This window comes from Dipodascopsis tothii (assembly GCF_038497935.1).
Source record: "Dipodascopsis tothii strain CBS 759.85 unplaced genomic scaffold V1510scaffold_40, whole genome shotgun sequence".
NCBI classification, from domain to species: Eukaryota; Fungi; Ascomycota; class Lipomycetes; order Lipomycetales; family Lipomycetaceae; genus Neoaidaea; species Neoaidaea tothii.
Genome location: NW_027118024.1, coordinates 19,734 through 37,340, shown reverse-complemented (window position 1 = coordinate 37,340; position 17,607 = coordinate 19,734). Strand labels below are relative to the sequence as shown.

The 17,607-nt window shown below is 69.4% G+C and overlaps 5 protein-coding genes across 5 annotated transcripts; 2 read left to right on the top strand and 3 right to left on the bottom strand.

Moving 5' to 3' along the window:
* Positions 1–120: 120 nt before the first annotated feature.
* On the bottom strand, positions 121–7,208 carry V1510DRAFT_422873 (acetyl-CoA carboxylase). The gene has a single exon (XM_066934862.1). It carries the CDS (start codon positions 6,950–6,952, stop codon positions 338–340), a length of 6,615 nt encoding a protein of 2,204 aa, XP_066786847.1. The 5' UTR covers positions 6,953–7,208; the 3' UTR covers positions 121–337.
* A 1,163-nt stretch (positions 7,209–8,371) lies between these two features.
* Positions 8,372–9,778, bottom strand: V1510DRAFT_440502 (uncharacterized protein; the record flags this gene model as incomplete). Its single annotated transcript, XM_066935613.1, has 1 exon — positions 8,372–9,778. A coding segment is annotated over one exon (1,182 nt), but the record flags the coding sequence as incomplete, so codon positions are not given.
* Positions 9,779–9,800: 22 nt separating this feature from the next.
* On the bottom strand, positions 9,801–11,478 carry V1510DRAFT_422870 (uncharacterized protein). Its single transcript, XM_066934861.1, has 2 exons — positions 11,136–11,478; positions 9,801–11,104 (listed from the first exon to the last, which is right to left on the bottom strand). The coding sequence occupies exons 1-2, from the start codon at positions 11,367–11,369 to the stop codon at positions 9,911–9,913; spliced, it is 1,428 nt and encodes a 475-aa protein (XP_066786845.1). The 5' UTR covers positions 11,370–11,478; the 3' UTR covers positions 9,801–9,910.
* Positions 11,479–12,011: 533 nt separating this feature from the next.
* Positions 12,012–15,827, top strand: V1510DRAFT_440498 (uncharacterized protein). Its single transcript, XM_066935612.1, has one exon. The coding sequence runs from the start codon at positions 12,309–12,311 to the stop codon at positions 15,630–15,632; it is 3,324 nt and encodes a 1,107-aa protein (XP_066786844.1). The 5' UTR covers positions 12,012–12,308; the 3' UTR covers positions 15,633–15,827.
* Positions 15,828–15,892: 65 nt separating this feature from the next.
* On the top strand, positions 15,893–17,604 carry V1510DRAFT_399200 (major facilitator superfamily domain-containing protein). Its single transcript, XM_066931936.1, has one exon. It carries the CDS (start codon positions 15,906–15,908, stop codon positions 17,493–17,495), a length of 1,590 nt encoding a protein of 529 aa, XP_066786843.1. The 5' UTR covers positions 15,893–15,905; the 3' UTR covers positions 17,496–17,604.
* Positions 17,605–17,607: the final 3 nt, after the last annotated feature.

The window sequence follows — 17,607 nt, the reverse complement described above, 5'->3', positions numbered from 1 at the left end:
CGACCGCACCCCTGCATGCACGCCGCCATTGTGGCACGGCGCCACCAGTCTGGTCGCTGCGGCTCGGGCCGCCTCGGCTGGTTCCGGCGGCCAGCCCTGGCAGCTGCCGCAAACCCTAACTTATATTTATCACTTTATTTTTCAGCACTTTTTGGCGTATATAGATACAGAAAACACACAGAGTGTCTTGGAGAATTCCCCTATCAATGTAGTCGATGACAGAGTCATAGCTCGCTGGCTTTTGCTACCGATTCCTTTCTTTATACAAAATAGTAGGTCGAAAGCCATGAGCAAGGATATAAACAAAAAAACTTGCAAAGAACGTGTGGCGTCTGCCTTACTTCTGCTTGCTGAACCACTCGACCACCTCGCGGTCGGTCTTGTCGCCGCCGTACATCTCCTTGAGCTTCTTCTCGCGCTCGGCGCGAGTGCTCAGCGGGTCCTCGTCCTTCATCTTGTTGAGCAGCTTGACCTCGGCCAGGCGGCGCTGCAGGCGCCAGTAAAAGTACCGGCGCGCGTTGCGCCACTGCATGATCTCGGTGATCACGCCCTTGGCCTTCATGCGGCCGGCGCGGTCGTGCAGGTCGGCAAAGTGCAGCGAGATCTGGCGGTAGACGGGCATGAGCACCTCCTCGCGCGCAGCGAGCTTGACCTTGAGCTCGGACGCAGCCTCGGGCGCCAGGTCGGCCGCAGCCAGCTGGCGCTTGAGGTCGGCGTACGTCGGGTCGAGACGCGACATGGTCGCCAGCAGCTTGTCCCGGCGGAACTTGATGCCCACCATGCCCTCGGGCTCGAGGACACCGGCGCGCGAGTCCTCGTCCGCGTACATCTCCATCATCTCCGGGTTGATCGTCGGGTCGAGCACGACCCACGAGCCGCCGCGGAGCTCGGCGTGCGGCGGAATGTACACAAAGATCGGCTGCTTGTAGTCCACGAGCGCGTCCACAATGTACGAGCCGTACTTGAGCACCTCGAGGTACATGTCGCGCTGGCCGCCCGAGAATCCACGCCAGTTGGCCAGGATCATCAGCGGCAGCTGCTCGCCGTAGTTGAAGTCGTTGATCGCCTGGGCGGTCTTGAACGCCGAGTTCGGGTACCAGACCTGGCCGGCCTCCTGGATCAGGAGCTCGGTCGACTCCGGGTTGGCCGGGTCGGCCGGGAAAATGTTCTCGACCGCGCGGACCTCGACGCCGACAACGCCCATCGGGATGCCGCCCAGACGCGCGCGGCCGACCACGACGTTGCGCGCCCAGCCCGACAGCGCCTCCTGGAACGAGCCCTTGTCAAACAGGCCGTACTCGAAGCCGTCGTCGCTCTCCTTGCCGCCAATCATCCAGCGCACGTCGTAGACCTCGTTCTTGACCGGCGTGAACTCGACGTCGCGGTCCCACGAGTCCGCCGAGGGGTAGATCGGCAGGCCCGCGTCCCGCTTGGCCGGCACATACGACATCCACTCCATGATCTTCTGCACACCGGCCAGGTCGTCGTTGGCCGTCATGTGCGAGATACCGTTGCGGTACATGATCTGCGTGCCGCCGAGCTGCAGGTTCGACGTGTACACCTCGCGGCCGAGCAGCTTGTTGATGGCCGGCGCGCCGGTCAGAATGATCGGCTGGCCCTCGATCTGGATCGCACGCTGGCCCAGGCGGACCAGGTACGCGCCGATGCCGACCGAGCGGCACGTCACGAGCGTGCACGTGAAGATGTCCTTGTACGCACGCGACGTGGCGCCCGCGATCAGGCCCGAGCCCCGCAGACACTCCACGCCGAGACCGTCCTCGGCGCCGATGATGGTCTTGATCAGGTACCGCTCCTGGCCCTCCTCCACGATCTTCTCCGTGATCACCTTGGACTCGGGGTCCGAGATCGTCTGGTACGTCTCGGGCGTCAGGTACAGGTACTTGAATCCGCTCGACGGGTTCTCGGCGTCGTTCCACGCGACGTTGAACAGCGGCACGAGCTCGTCCGCGACGCCGATGCGCGCGCCCGAGTTCGCCGACAGGTAGATCCGCGGGATGCCCATCTTGCGCGCCAGCTCCGTGACCTTGTAGAAGAACAGGTCCTCCTGCGGGCCGAACGAGCCGATCTTGTACGTGATGTCGTTGGCCACCACCACAAACTGCCGGCCCTGCGGGTACTCGGGCGTCTTGGCCGTGAACAGCCAGGCGACCATGCCGCAGTTGTTGGCGCCGGGCTCGCGCGCCACCGGCGAGAGCTCGCCGTTCGCGTCCATGATCAGCTCCTTGTGCGTGAGCACCTTCTCGGGGCCCTTCTTGCCGAGCGTGCGCCACGACGCGCGGATCGACTGGCTGAACAGGTCCGGGAAGTCGTACACGTACGTCGTGCCCATCAGGTGCGCCTTGTACCGCTTCGGCTGCAGCCACTCCTTGGTCGGGTACGGCGTCGTGATCGGCCGCAGGTGCATCGTGCCGGGCGTGCCCAGCGACTTGAACACCCACTCGCCCTTGTCGTTCTTGATCTCCGTGTAGAGCTCGCTCTGGACGACGTAGCCCGACACGTTGGTGATGATCGCGCGGATCGGCAGCGGCAGACCGGTCTCGGGGTCGGTGCACATGATGCGGATCTCGGCACCGGTCACGCGCAGCCGCCACAGCCGCCGGCCGAACCGCTCGAGGAAGCCGCCAAAGGCCGCCTCGACGTCGTCCGGCAGCAGGTGGAACCGCGGCGAGAAGTTGATGAAGATGTGGTTCATGTCCGAGTTGGACGGGCCAATCACCTCCAGCGCGTCCAGGATGTCCGTGATCAGCCGGTCCGTCTCCGAGATGAGGTACTCGGACGTCGGGATCTCGTCCCGCAGACGGCCGGGCCGCACGATTCCGCGGATGAAGAAACGCTTGTCCGAGGGCACGTCCTTGCCGATCGCCTGGTACACGTGGATGTTGCGGTTGTCCGTGAAGATCGGCTTGACGTTGAAGTTCGACAGACGTCCGAGCTCGAGCTGGTACGCCAGCGCGGGCTCGATGTGCCGCAGGTTCTGGTCCTCGATGTAGTCGGGGCCCCGGAACGTGTAGTAGCCGGGGTACGACGCGTCCTTGCGGCCGCACGTGAACGTCACCCGGCGGATCGACCGCGCCTGGAACTCCTCCTTGTAGTCCTCGACGATGGACTTGATCTGCGCCAGCACGGTCGCGTCGTCCTTGGGCGCGCTCTGGATCACGATCGAGCAGATGTGGCTGAGCGGCGCCGGCACCTTGGCCGCCTGCGCGTTCGGGTTGCGCTTCGACTCGAGGTCCGAGACCACCGAGAACGACAGCCCGCCGGCGCCGCGGCGCGGCAGGAACTCGAGGCCGCGCGTCAGCGCGTCGTCGATCTCGTCGATCTCGCCGACGGGGATCACCAGGCCCATGCGCTGGGCCTCGACCGACTCGTTCTTGCCGACCATGTACGTCAGGTCCGACACGGACGCGGCACGCTGCGCGTCGCTCATGTCCGCGCTCGAGCTCGGCGAGCCGGCGCCGGTCGCGCCCGACGCAGCGCTGTACGCCGGGTTGGCGATCGGCTGCAGCGAGAACTTGAACGTCGCGATCGGGCTGTCCTCGTTGTCGTAGTGGTAGTCCACGGACGAGATCGAGTACGCGCGGTACGCGCGGCGGATGTAGACCTCCAGAGACGCCAGGATCACGTACGGGTCCGCGTGCGCAAAGAACTGCGGCAGCACGTCGAACACGATGTACTGCGAGTCAATGACCTCCTTCAGGATGTTCACGTCCGGGTTGCGGTGGCGGAAGCCGACGTCGCCGTAGCGCGACTCGACGACCGACGACCGCAGGATGTGCTCCAGCTGGCCGGCGCGCTCCTCGAGCGACGGCAGCGCGCACTGGATGAGCAGCTCGCGCGCCTTGACGGCCACCGAGGCGCTCGTGCGCGAGTCGAGCTCCGTGAGTCGCTTGAGCGTCGGCCGCAGGTACTTAGACACGTCCGCGATGTCGCACTCGTCGCTCTGGAAGTACAGCAGGATGGCCGACAGCAGGTTGTTCTTCGAGCCGACGCGGCTGTGCGAGAACACGATGCTGGTGACCTTGGCGATGCTGTCCTTGTTCTCGTCGCGCAGGCGCAGGATGACGTCCTCGTCGTTGACGACGTTGGCAAACAGCGCCTCGACCGACAGGTACTCCTCCATCAGCTCCTTGTAGACAAGGAACTCGTGGGCCTTGAGGCCGTGCTCGTAGCGCTGGGTGAGCTTCATCAGCGGCTCCATCTGCGACGTGAACACGCCCTGGTCCTGGGGCTCGATGTGGTCCTCCGTGAAACGCAGGATCGCCTTGTTGAGCTGCTTGGACGGGAACTCGGCCTTCTTCGAGTGCGCGCGCTCGACAATCGCCGTCATGGTGCTGTCGAGCTTCTGCGGCGTTCTGCTGTGCAGCGCCGAGAACTGCGCGCCCCACTCGCCGTAGGGCAGCTCGGGGTCGCGCAGGACCTCCGACAGCTGCTTGAGCGTCGGCGCGAGCAGGAAGTTGTTGTCGTAGCCCGCCAGGATGTTCTTGAGGATCGAGTTGAGGGCGGCAAAGCGCTGCGCGGGCTTGGCGCCCGACACACGCGGGTCGCCAAACTCGGGCAGGGTGCCCTCGAACGGGTGGGCGTGCTTGACGCGCGACGGGTCGTCGAGCGCGAGGATTCCGAGAATGTCGCCAGCCTCGAGCGTCGATCCAGGCTGCTTGATCAGCTGGACCAGGCCGTCCTCCTGGGCGACGAGAGGCATGTACATCTTCATGACCTCGACCTCGGCAAACGGCTCGCCGGCCTTGACGTGCTGGCCGTTCTCGACCAGGAAACGCACAAGCTTGCCGGGCGACGGCGTGCGCAGCTGGGTCGGGTCGTTCTCCTGCTCGAGCAGGCACGTCTTCGAGTCGACCGAGATGCGGGTCGTGCCAACCTCGTCCTTCCAGTACACGCTGTGCGACTTGCCGTCGAGCAGGATCAGCAGACCGCCGTCCGACAGCGAGCGGACACCGACGGCGCACTTGGTGCCGTTGATGAAGATGTGGTACAGGTCCACACTCGCCCGGGTCACCGTGAACTTGTACCGGTAGCCCTCGTAGATGAAGTCGACCGGGAAGATCGTGTTGAGGATGTTCTTGGACGGCACCTGGCCCTTCTCGAGCAGAGCGTTGTACTCCTTGAGCGAGGCCTCGCTGGCGATGTGAGCCTTAGTGGCCGCGCCGCAGATGACCGCGATCATCGGGTCCGGCCGCTCGGCCGTCAGCTTCTTCGAGATGAGCTCGTCAAGCCAGCCAGTGGTGAACTTGTTCTCCTCAAAGTCGGGCGTCTCGAGCAGCTTGATGAGGTACTCGATCGTGGTGCGGAAGTCGCCTCGGATCGAGAGCTCCTTGAGCGCAACAACCATGTGCTTGCGACTCGCGCTGCGGTTCTCGCCAAACGCAAAGATGTGGCCAAACTGCGAGTCCGAGAACGAGTGGATGCCGCCCTGGTTGCCGACCGAGAAGTAGCCCCAGACGTTGGACGACGACCGGAAGTTGAGCTCGTGCATGGTGCCGGACGACGGCTTGAAGCCCTCACCGGGGTCCTCGGACGTGATGCGGCAGGCCGTGGTGTGGCCCTTGGGCACCGGCCGGCGCTGGGTCTGCAGCGCGCCCTCGGACGAGAAGTCAAAGTCGATCGTGGTCGCCGTGTGCGGGTCGACGCCGTAGAACAGCCGGATGTCGCGGATGCGGTGGAGCGGGATGCCCATGGCAATCTGCAGCTGCGCAGCAGGCAGGTTGACACCGGTGGCCATCTCGGTCGTCGGGTGCTCGACCTGCAGACGCGGGTTGAGCTCGAGGAAGTAGAACTTGTCCTCCTGGTGCGAGTAGAGGTACTCGACGGTACCGGCCGAGACGTAGCCGACGAGGCGGCCGAGACGGACCGCAGCCTGCTCCATGGCAGCGAACGTCGGCGGGTTGGCGATGGTGACCGGAGCCTCCTCGATGATCTTCTGGTGGCGGCGCTGGACCGAGCAGTCGCGGCCAAAGAGCGAGATGTTGTTGCCGTACTGGTCGGCCAGCAGCTGGACCTCGAGGTGGCGGGCGTTGCCGGCGAGCTTCATGATGAAGATGGGCGAGCCGGGCACCTCGTTCGAGACCTGGCTGTAGAGCGAGTGGAAGTCGGTCTCGTTCTCGACCTTGCGGATGCCCTTACCGCCACCGCCCTCGGAGGCCTTGATCATGACCGGGAAGCCGATGATCTTGGCCTTCTCGAGACCCTGCTCGGCGCTGTAGACGCAGCCCTTGGAGTAGACGTCGTCGGCGACGGTGACCAGGCTGGTGACGGGGTCGACGACGACCTGGTCGACGCCGGTGCCGGACCACGGGATGCACGGCACCTTGGCGTGCTGGGCGACAATGGTCGACGAGATCTTGTCGCCGAGCGAGCGCATGGCCGACCCGGGCGGGCCAATGAAGATGATCTTCTTGGGCGAGGCCGCGAGCGACTCGGGCAGCAGCGGGTTCTCCGAGGCGTGGCCCCAGCCGGCCCAGACGGCGTGGACGTTCATGCGCTCGGCAATGTCGACAATGAGCTCGACGTTGGCGTAGTTGTTGTTGTTGGTGCCGCCGGGGACCTCGACGTACTGATCGGCCATCCGGATGTAGTCGGCGTTGGCCTGCAGGTCCTCGGGCGTGGCCATGACGGTGAACGAGATCGCGCGCTCGTCGCCGAAGGTCTCGTACGCCCACTTGCGCACACTGCGGATCTCCTTAACGGCAGCGATACCATTGTTGGCGATCAGCACCGACGTGATGACTGTGTGGCCCTCGTGCGACTGCACAAAGTCGCGGACAGGCGACGACGGGGCGCGGGCGACCGTGTTCAGGCCAATAAAGTGTGAGGGCAGCGCCGGCGCGGCGGTGGACGACGCGCTCGAGGCCACCGAGGTGGGCGACGCGGACGACGCCGAGGTCACGGCCTCGGGCGACGTCGGGGCCGGGGTCGACATGGTGTTCAGGCGCGGAAGGCGCGCGGGGCTACCGTGCGGGCTCGGGGTAGGTGAGACTGCCGGGCGGCCGCTGTACGTTCGACACGGAACAGCGGATGCGAGGGGCTGGCGGCGACGGCTGTTGCTGAACAAGCGCACCAGAGAGCAGGACACCGACAACGACAGCGGTAACCAGAACGAGAAAGCCGGAAGGCCTGTCGGGAGGGAGGGGGAGGGGGAAGCGGAGAGATGGCTATGGAACCGGAGAGGAATCGTGAGGATGGAAACTGGAAAGAGGGAAACGAACGAATATTAAATGCGATCAGGCCCGACGCCTGCTAGCAGAGCTCAACGCTGCGGCGGCTGTCGGGACGACGCGCTCGCTTGGGCTCACGCCTGTGTATGACGCGCCCGAAAGAGACTAAGGCCCTGTGCACTGGGCTAGCCTGCTCTGAACCGGAAGGGCGCGAGAAAAGAGCGTTATGGAACGTACCCGATCCGAGTCTGAGGCCGAGCCCACGTTTGGTACTGCCGCCGTAGACCGTCTGCTGGATCGCTGGGGCAGAGCTGCCGACGAAAGATAGGCTAGGACAGGCGCGGACGGGCTAATTGGCTGTCGTGGCCACTTTGGTGCCTATTTTTTTTTTTTGCGTGTGGACGAATTACTGGGGTTTGCAAAGCCGCAGAAGAGGTCTGCGGTTTGGCGGGATGCACGCTGTCTCAGTCTGTCAGAGGCGGCAGGCTAGTGCAAGGCCGCGAATCAACACGCAAGTGCAGCGCGGCGCGACAGTTGCGCCGCAGCCGTCGCGTGCGCGCGTCCCCATGCGGCTTAGGGGGTCAATCCCAAAAAAAAGCCAGAGACCCAACAAAAACCCAAAAAAATCTAAATGGCTACGTGCGACCAAACGTTAGCCACCGAAACGGCAAGAGCCCTATTCGCCGCCAGGTCTCGGGGACGTGGCCGGCGAGCGCCGGGGGGCGCGGCGCGCCACCGCCGCGGCCGGCGCGCGGAGCGGCTGCGCCGGGCCGGCGGCCGCCGGTGCGCGAGCGGAACGGTCGCGGGCGGAGCGGTCGCGGGCGGCGCGGGCGGCGGCCGGCCGCGCCGGGCTGTTGAGCCCGCTTGGTAGCCTCAATTGCCGCCGCCGCCGCGGATCGGCCGTGCGGACCGCTGTGTCGTGCAGAGGATCGTCGTGGCGGTGCCGGCGCCGCGCCGGCGGGTGCGGGGTGCGCGCGCGCCGCACGCTGCGCCGAGAAAGGGCCGGGCGCGCGCCGGTGGGCTAGTGCAGGTCACGTGCGCGGTCGGTGGGCGCTTTTTGGGGGCGCCGGGTCACGTGCGCGCCGGCCCGCTAGCCCACGCCAGCGGCGCGCGCCGGCGCCGTGGCCCCGGCGTACGGACTCAGGGGCACGGCCGCGGCGCCCACCGCCCACCGCGCCCGATCCGCCGGATGGGCTCGCTAGAGCTTGTCTGATAAGCCGCGCCGGCACCGGCGGGCTGGATCGAACACCCGAGCCGCACCCCGTGCGGCTCAGGGGCGCTAGCCGTTGGGACATCTCCGGCGTCCGCACGCGACCTCAGGGGCCTTTCGACATCGGTTGTTAAACATACAGGATAGCTATATAGTCGTTTGCGGCCTCGCCACGCTCGGTGGTGGCACGCGGCAGGTTTCAGGCGCTGCGGCTGTCGTCCAGGATCAGCGTCGCCAGCGACAGCGAGTCGTGCTCGGCGTACGCAAGCTTCTCGTCCAGCACGGACGTGTCTGGCGCGGCCAGGCCGCACGACGTCGGCGAGAACACGCGCGACAGCCGGCGGCGCAGGCCGCCAGGGTCGCCCCTGCTGTCGCCGCGGCGGCGGCTATCGCTGGCGGCCGGGCGCGGCGTGGGCGCGTTCTCGGCGGCGGCGGCAGCGGCCGCCGCAGTGCCGTCGGCTCCTCCAGCGCCGTCCGCGCCGTCCGCGTCGTCCGCGGCCCCGCGGCGCTCCCGCTCGCGGCCGCGCACGCGTCCCGCCCGGCCCGGCCCGAGCTGCCCGCCCGCCGCGCCGACCGAGGCCGTCCGCGGCGAGAGGGCCTCACCCGGGTTAGAGAAAGACGTTGTCGACGTAGCGCAGGTGGTAGCGCTCGTGCAGCTCGTCGTGGAGGCGGTCGAGGCCGCCGGGCTGGCCGGCTCGGCTGGCGCGGCGGCGGCGGCGCTCCGGGGAGCGGCGGCGGTGCGCAGCGCCGGCGGATCCGGCCCGCAGGCCTTCAGCCGGGCCTGGCACTGCCGCAGCTGCGCTCGGCACGAGCCCACGGGCGCGGGCGGCGCCGGCGCGGCCGCCAGCGGCGTGGCCGCCGGCGGCGCGGCCGGCGCGCGGTCCGGCAGCAGGCACGGGCTGGCGGCCGCGCGCTTTTGCTGGAGCAGCTGGAGCAGCTGGCGCTCCTGTGCGAGCCGGATCTGCCGCTCGTGCTCTTCTTTCTGCGCCCGGCTTCTGGGGAGACGACCGGCGGCGGCGCCGACCGTGTGCCAGAGCCGGCTCTCGTGGTACTGCTGGTAGAGCTCGGGCTGCTGTTGCTGGAGCGACTGCAGGTGCCGGACCAGGCTGCCGCCCGAGATCGTAGCCGGCTGGGGGTGGGAGAACGAATGCATTGAGACGCTCGGGTTCTGGGGCAGGAGACGGGACCGTGGAGGCGGGAAACGCGAGCAGCGGAGACTTGACGAGACGGTAGAAGAGATAAGGGATATACATAGACGGCGGGCGACAGGATCGGCCAGAGCGCGCGGTAAGGATATAGCGTAAGATATATGGCACCGAGATATACGTAGTGACGTCGAGACGAGCCGGCGCGGCTCCCGCGGCGCCGGGGTATTTATGGCGGCGCGGGCGCGCGCGGTCGGGTTGGAAATGGCGGCCGCGGAGCGGGTCACATGTCGATTCACTAGAGAACTAAGGTAGATGGCCATGTAGATTGCAGAGGAGAGGGCGCGCGCGCGCCGGGCGGGCGGCGCTCAGAGCGCCGGGGGGCGGCTCGAGCCGCGGTCGAACGAGCCGCGCATGTTGCCGCGGTCGATCGAGACCGAGCGCCGGGACGAGGCCGAGGACGCGGTCGTAGGGCCCTCGAGCGAGAACGACGAGCGCGTGGACGACGACGACGAGCGCCGCCGCTGGCGCCGGGCCTCGTGCGGGTCCGCGCTGTCGCCGCCGGCCGTGCGCGCCAGCAGGTTGAGGATGTCGGTCAGCGAGACCACGCCGATGAGCCGGCCGCCGAGCCGCGAGTGCACCGACGGCGACGGCACCGGCGACGGCGGCGCGGCCGCGGCCGGCGGCGCGGCCGCGTGCGGCTGCGGCGCGGCCAGCCCGCCGACCGGCGACGCCGGCACCGGCGACGGCGGCGGCTTGGCCGCGTTCGGCGGCTGCACGATCCACATGCGGTGCGCCTTGGTCGCGACCAGCTTGGCGATTGTGTGCGCCAGCGTCGACTGCGGCGTGATGTTGAACACCGGGAACGAGTCCTTGCCGTTCTCGAGGCCCCGGTCGGTCAGGATCACGGTCAGGAACTGCAGGCAGGTCGCCTCGAGCAGGTGGGCCGACGTCGACTTGGTCAGGTGCTTGACGTCCACGATCGAGATGTTGCCGAGCAGGTTGGCGTCGTGGTCGACCACCGCGATCGACGTGATGGACTCGCGGGCCATGGTCTGCAGCGCGTCGATGACGAGCGCGTCGCCCGCGATCGAGATGACCGCGGCCGAGCCGATGTCCAGGTCCTGGATCGGCGTCTGCATCAGCCCCTCGAGCGACGGGAACGCGCGCGCGTTGTCCCAGAAGTAGCGCAGCACCCGCCGCTGCGACAGGATGCCGACCACGTCCGCGATCGCCGTCGACGACCGGCTCTTGGACACGATCAGCCGGTGCACGCCGCGGCCAAAGTGCTCGACCGCCGTCAGCAGCGGGTCGCTCTCGCCGAGCGCGATCAGGTCCTCCTTGGCGCCGAGCGAGAGCACGAACGAGACGGGCACGTCGAAGCCCGCGCGCGCCCGCTGGACGTACTCGTCCAGGTTGGCCACGTGCGTGGTGGCCTTGAGGTGGCCGGTCACCAGCAGCAGCAGGGTCGAGATGCCCGCGTAGTCAAACGCCTCGGTCAGGACCTCGCGGTCCGGCCGGCCCTTGACCGGCAGCGACGTGAACGAGTGCTCGATCATTTTCTGGCGTCAGCGGTGCGCGGCGCCGGCTTACCTCGTACGCGGCCTCGACCGGCAGCGAGCCGTCGATGTAGACCAGCCGGTCGTTGGACACGAGCTTGGAGAGCGCGATCGTGGTCCAGTCGGCCGGGACGTCGGCCTTGACGGGCGGCGGCGACGCCAGGATGTCGGCGATCGACGACGACCGCGGCCGCCCGCCGACGGCCACGCGCGGCGACGACGGCGACCGCGCCACGGGGCCGGTGCTGGTTTTGATGGGAGTCTCCATGGAGAATGCCGGCGCCGAGAGCGGGTCCGGACTAGACGGAGCAGGGTCCGCGAGCGTGTGCGCCGAGGGAGAGCGTATCAGGGCCGAGCGATTGTCAATTACCGCGAGCGATGGGGGACGGGGGCGTCGGTGCCGTGACAGAAAAGATGGGCGCACCGGCGATCATGTGATGTGACGGTTGGCCTGGCAACGAGCCCCGCAGTGCCCTGGCGGCCCTAACCCGGTGCCGCATCGGGCGCCGCACGGGGTGCGGCGCGGCGCGCGGCCGGCGCACGCCGCGCGCCGTGCGGCGGTGCGCGTGGCGCCCCGCGGCTGCTGTAATTAAGCCCTAGCGGCGGTGGCCGGCGCTAGGGCGGCGCGCTCGCGGCTGGCGCGGGCGGCGCGACCGGCGGCGCGACCGGCGGCGGCCAGCGGGCGTCGCCGGCGGGCGGCGGCGGGCCGCGGTGGCCGTCGGAGCGGCGTGGTGGTCCGCCGCGGTGTCCGGTGCGTGGCCTGGCCGGCGGCCGGCCGGCGGCCGCTTGGTAGCTGTGGCGCACCACCGCGCGGCGGTGCGGCTGCGGCGGTGCGGCGGCGGCGGTGCGGCGGCGGCGGCGGTGCCTGGACTCCAGCCGGCGCACTTCCCCGCAGCTCCAGCGGCGCCACCGGCCAGCCGAGCTGTCTTCTGCGGTGCCTGCGCCCCGGCCGCTGCCGCGCTGCCGGTGCCGGGCCGGCGCGGCGGCGGTGCGGCGCCGTTGGATCACGTGATCGCGATTTTTTTTCACTACTCCCCTCGCCGTCCTGCGCGCTCTTCACCCGACACAGGCTCGCCGCAAGGTCCGCACGCAAGCCATCCATCCCGCGCCGGCCCTCTCGCGTCTCCATCGGCCTCTCCCGAGCCGCCACTCTCAGCCAGCGCCCGTCGAGGCGCCCCGCACGTCCGAGGCCCGGCCTATTGATGAGATGCCTCCACTCACGCCCGCGCAGATAGCGTCGTTCGCGCAGCTGACGCCGCAGCAGCAGGCATTGCTGCTGCACCAGCTGCAGGAGCGCGCCAACCCCAGCAACGGCGGCGGCGCGGCGGCCGCGCAGGCCGCGGCGTTGTTCAGCCAGGCGCAGCAACACCAGGCCGCGCAGCAGCACCAGGCCGCGCCGGCCGCGTCGCCGCAATTGCGCGCGGAGCCGTCGCCGTCGCTGGGCAACATGGCGCTCAACAGCATCAACCCGCAGATGTTTGCCAGCGCGGGCTCGTCGCCGCGCGTGAGCCAGAGCCCGACGCTGACGGCGCAGCAGATCATGCTCCAGAACCGGCAGATGCAGCTGCAGCAGCAGTACGCGCAGATGCAGCAGCGGTCGCCGCAGATCGCGGCGCGCACGCAGGCGCAGGCGTCGCCGGCCGCGCAGCCGAGCCCGAGCCCGCAGGCGGCGCCGGCGCCGGCGCCGCAGGCGGCGGCCGGCGCGCCGGCCGCGCAGGCGCAGGCGCCGCGCGGCAAGCCCGGCAACCCGGACCAGTTCATGAAGGCGCTGCTCGAGTTCATGCACAAGCGCGGGACGCCGATCGCGTCGCACCCGACGATTGCCGGGCGCGTGGTGCCGCTGCCGCTGCTGTACGCGCAGGTCATGAAGTCGGGCGGCTCGGCCAACATGATGCAGCAGCAGCAGCAGCAGTCGCAGCACGCGCAGCCGGTGGGCTGGTCGAAGATCGCGATCAACCTGGGGTTCGACCTGACGGCCACGCCGGACGCGCCCCTGCAGATCGCCCAGAGCTTCCAGAAGCTGCTCGGGCCGTTCGAGGAGGCGTGGATCTCGACGCCGCAGCACCAGCAGCAGCTGCGCGCGTTCCAGGCCCAGATGATGATGCAGCAGCGCGCGCAGGCCCAGCAGCAGGCCCAGCAGCAGGCCCAACAGCAGGCCCAACAGCAGGCCCAGCAGCAGGCCCAGAGCCAGCCCCAGAGCCAGCAGGGCTCGCCGCTGCAGCAGGCGCCGCAGCTGGGCCAGGGCCAGCTGCACCAGGCGCAGACGCCGCAGGGCCAGGGCATGCAGGGCCAGACCAAGATGTCGCCGGCGCTTATGGACCGCTCGCTCTCGTTCGGCTCGAACGGCATCAACCCGTCCATGGTTCAGATGTCGCCCAGCATGCAGAACAGCTCGCTGCGGACGTCGTCGACGTCGTCGCCGCAGATGGCCAGCATGGGCCTCTCGAACCGGCCGTCGGCCGCGGCCAGCCCGACGACCATGCCCGCCGGTCTCGGCGGCATGCAGCCCGGCATGGTCATGCCCGGCAACCTCGGCGGCCCGCCGACGTCCATGGCCGGCGGCATCAACCCGGCGCTCGCCGGCGGCATGGGCACCATGATGCCCGGCAACATGAACGGCGGCATGGCGCTCGGCGGCAACATGGCCGCCATGCCCTCCGGGCTCAACACCGGCCTCGGCCAGGGCTTCCAGCAGGGGTCGCTGGCGGCCGGCATGGACTCGCCGTCCGGGCTCAAGCAGGCGCGGCCGCAGTCGCGGCCAATGAGCATGGGCGCGCAGGCGGCGCCGCCGCAGCAGCGGCCGCCGCAGCCGCAGCCGCCCAAGAGGCAGCGCGGGTCGTCGGCCGGGCTGACACCGACGCCCAAGAGCGCGCTGCAGTCGCCGGCGATGGCCAACTCGCAGCTGCCAGCCGGCAGCCCGATGTCGGCGTCGACGCCGACGCCCAAGCCGGACGCCGACGCCGCCGGGCCGACGCCGCCCGCGCAGGCCGGCACGAAGCACTCGTACGCGGACTCGGCCATCCTGTCGTCGCTGCCGGTGGCGTCTGCGACCGGCAACTACCCGCTCAAGGTGCGCCGGCTGGACCTGCACGGCGGCTACAACATCCGGATCCTGACGGGCCTCGGCAACGAGGTCGAGGCCTCGCGGCCGGACTTCCCGCGGCTGCCCGAGATGGGCGAGGTCTCGATCCACGCGCTGACGATGGGGCTGCAGTCGCTGATCCCGGGCGAGGTGCGCGTCGCGCTCAACACGCTGCTGGAGATCACGGCGCAGGCCCAGATCGGCATCCCGCTGCGCGACTGCGAGGACCTGGTCGAGGCGCTGATCGACGTCGGCGTGGACGCGATCGCGTTCCTCGAGCGGTACGCGCAGACGTCGGGCGAGTCGCTGTCGACGCCGGGCGAGTCGCTGTCGACGCCGGACGAGTCCGGCAAGGCCGCGGAGCCGGCGGCAGCGGCCGGGCCCGCGGCGGTCGACGCCGCGGCGCACATCACGGACCCCCGGCTCGCGTTCGCGTCGTACGAGGCGCTCGTCTTCGACTGCCACAGCGAGTTCGAGGGCTTCGCGCCGTTCTTCGCGCCCGGATCGGCCGGCGAGAAGGCGCAGCTCGCGGTCGAGCGGCTCACCGGGGTCACGGTGATCCTCCGCAACCTCTCGTTCTTCGAGCAGAACCAGGCGGTCATGGGCCGCAGCTCGGTCATGTTCGACTTCGTCGTCCGGCTGCTGCGCGCGCTGGCCGGGGCCGAGCCCATGGTGCCGTGGTCGTCGGACCGGCTGGCGCTGTCCAAGGACGCGCTGGTGCTGCTGTCGAACCTGTCGCTCGAGCTGGCGCTGCGGTCGGCCGAGGAGACCGTGCTGATCCTCAACCTGGTCGGCGCGTTTGCGCCCACGCAGCAGCCGCTCGGCGCCAAGGCGTACCTCTCGGTCGCGCCGTACACGCCGGCCGCGCACCGCTACATGCCGCTCGCCGTCGACGTGCTCGCCAAGCTGCTCGCGCGCGACTTCCCCAACCGCTCGCTCCTCCACGACGTCTTCTTCGGCGCCGGCACCGACTGGACGCGGCGCGCGGCGGACGTCGACGCGCTGCGCCGCACGCTCAAGTGCTACACCGGCGTCCTCCCCGCGGACGCGACCACGGCCGCGGTCGCCGACCAGACCGCGCCGCCGGACGACGCCGGGCTCGGCGGCGTGCCGCGGCTGATCGGCCGCCAGGTCGGCAACTTCTTTGGCTTCGTCATCCAGCAGTCGCAGGGGCTGTCGGCCGCGCTCGGCGCGCTCGCGCGGCTCGCGGACGACGGCCGCGCGTCCGACACGGCGTCGCCGGTCTCGCCCGGCGTGGGCCTGCTCGTGCGCGCGCTCGGCATGTGCATCTCGGCGTTCCCGCGCACCGAGACGGGCGCGCAGCTGTCGCGCGGCATGGAGGCCCGGCGGCCGCTGCTCGAGCAGGCCATGTTCGTGACCGGCCAGGTCATGAAGATGGTCGCGGCCGACGGCACGGCCGTGTTTGTGCCGGCCTCGCCCGAGGCCTAGCCTACGATGTTTTGATTTTTGTCTTGGACCGCCCGAACGAGTTGTACGAAAGAACGGTGTACTATTATGTATGATTATCTGCTACGTGTATAGACTACTTTGCAACTGACGCGGCCGGGCCGGCGGGGCTCTTTGTGGTCTTTGTGGGCGGCGCCGCACGTGGTGCGGCGCGCGTGCGCGGGCGCGCGCGCCGCGGTCCCGGCGGCAGACTCTTTGTCCGCCGTCTTTGTCGGCCGTTCATATACCCGCCGGCGGCCGCCGCCGGGCCGCAAAATGGCTCGCACCTCCTCCGACGCGCCCGAGACGACCGCGCGGGCGGCGCGCGGCCGCCGCCGGACCGTGTCGCGCACGCTGAGCGACGGCGAGCAGGCCGCGCTGCGCGCGGCGGTCGAACGATCTGCCGAAAAGCCCGGCTCGGACGACGGCCGGTCCTGGGCCACCGGCGACGAGCGCGTCGTGCTCGAGTTCGCCCCGGGCGACCCCGACGACCCGCGCAACTGGTCGGCCGCGCGCAAGCGCACCGTGGTCGCGTCCGTGATCCTGCTGCTGTTCAGCTCGACGTTCGCGTCGTCCATCTCGACGGGCTTCGCCGGCGCGGTCATGGCCGAGTTCGGCGTGCCGGACGTGGCCGTCACGCTCATGGTCACGTTCTTCCTGGTCGGCTACGTCGTCGGGCCGCTGGCGTGGGCGCCGCTGTCGGAGCACTTTGGCCGCCAGTACGTCCTCCTGGTCTCGGCCGGCCTCTTTGTGCTGTTCACGATCGGGTGCGCGCTGGCGCCGTCCATGCCGCTGCTGGTGGCCTTCCGGTTCCTGCAGGGCCTGGCCGCGACGTCGCCCATCGCCGTGTCCGGCGGCCTGTTCTCGGACATCTACCAGGACCCGACCGTGCGCGGCCGCGCGGTCGCGTTCTTCACCGGCTCGACCGTGATCGGCTCGATCTTCGGCCCGGCCGTGTCGGGCTACGCGTCGTCCGCGCCGCACCTCGGCTGGCGCTGGACGTTCTGGGCGCTCGCCATCGCGTCCGGCGTCTGCTACGTCTTCATGGCCGCCGTCCTGCGCGAGACGTTCCGGCCCGTGCTGCTCATGCGCCGCGCCGCGCGCATGCGCGCCGCCGGCGCCAACGTCGTCGCGCCGTTCGAGCTCGAGGACCGGTCGCTGGCCACGGTGTGCTCGGTCGTGCTCACGCGGCCGTTCCGCATGCTCGTGCACGAGCCGATCGTGATCGCGCTGTGCGTGTACATGGGCTTCATCTACGGCATCCTCTACCTCTTTTTCTCGGCCTACCCCATCATCTTCGGCGACCTGCGCGGCATGGCGCCCGGCCCGGCCGGCCTGATGCTGTTCCCCATCGGCGCCGGCACGACGCTCGTCACGGTCGCGCACCTGGCCTACGACGTCTACGTGGCGCGCCGCGAGGCCCGCACCGGCGTCCGCGTGTCTATGGAGCGCCGCCGGCTGCCGCCGACGTGCGTCTGCGCGTTCTGCGTGCCGCTCTCGCTGTTCTGGCTGGCGTGGACGTCCGACCCGGCCGTGCCGTTCCAGGCGTGCATGATGGCCGGCCTGCCGTTCGGCATGGGCTTCACGTCGATCTTCATCGGCTTCCTCAACTACGGCACGGACTGCTACCGGATCTACGCGGCGTCGGCGCTGGGGATCATGTCGGTGACGCGCAGCCTCGTCGCGGCCATGTTCCCGCTGTTTGCGCGCGGCATGTACGAGCGGCTGGGCGTGCAGTGGGCGTCGTCGCTGCTGGGCTTCCTGGCGCTGGCGCTGGGGCCGCTGCCGGTGGTGTTTCTGTGGAAGGGGCAGGCGCTGCGGTCGCGGTCGCGGTTCTGCATGGCGCTGGAGAAGCAGGACCTGTAGCGGCGAATAGATATCCCGACGGAATGAAGACGCAGGGTTTAGCCGAGCGGCCGGCCGCGGTTACCCGGCGCCGGGCGCCGAGCCGAGCGCTAGCCGAGCCGCACCCGACGCA

What these genes read in the sequence shown, in the direction of transcription:
- V1510DRAFT_422873 (XM_066934862.1), bottom strand. Translation starts at nt 6,952, where the DNA reads ATGTCGACCCCGGCCCCGACGTCGCCCGAGGCCGTGACCTCGGCGTCG.
- V1510DRAFT_422870 (XM_066934861.1), bottom strand. Translation starts at nt 11,369, where the DNA reads ATGGAGACTCCCATCAAAACCAGCACCGGCCCCGTGGCGCGGTCGCCG. An exon ending in CGGTCGAGGCCGCGTACGAG is followed by an intron (nt 11,105 to 11,135) that starts GTAAGCCGGCGC and finishes CGCTGACGCCAG; the next exon opens with AAAATGATCGAGCACTCGTT.
- V1510DRAFT_440498 (XM_066935612.1), top strand. Translation starts at nt 12,309, where the DNA reads ATGCCTCCACTCACGCCCGCGCAGATAGCGTCGTTCGCGCAGCTGACG.
- V1510DRAFT_399200 (XM_066931936.1), top strand. Translation starts at nt 15,906, where the DNA reads ATGGCTCGCACCTCCTCCGACGCGCCCGAGACGACCGCGCGGGCGGCG.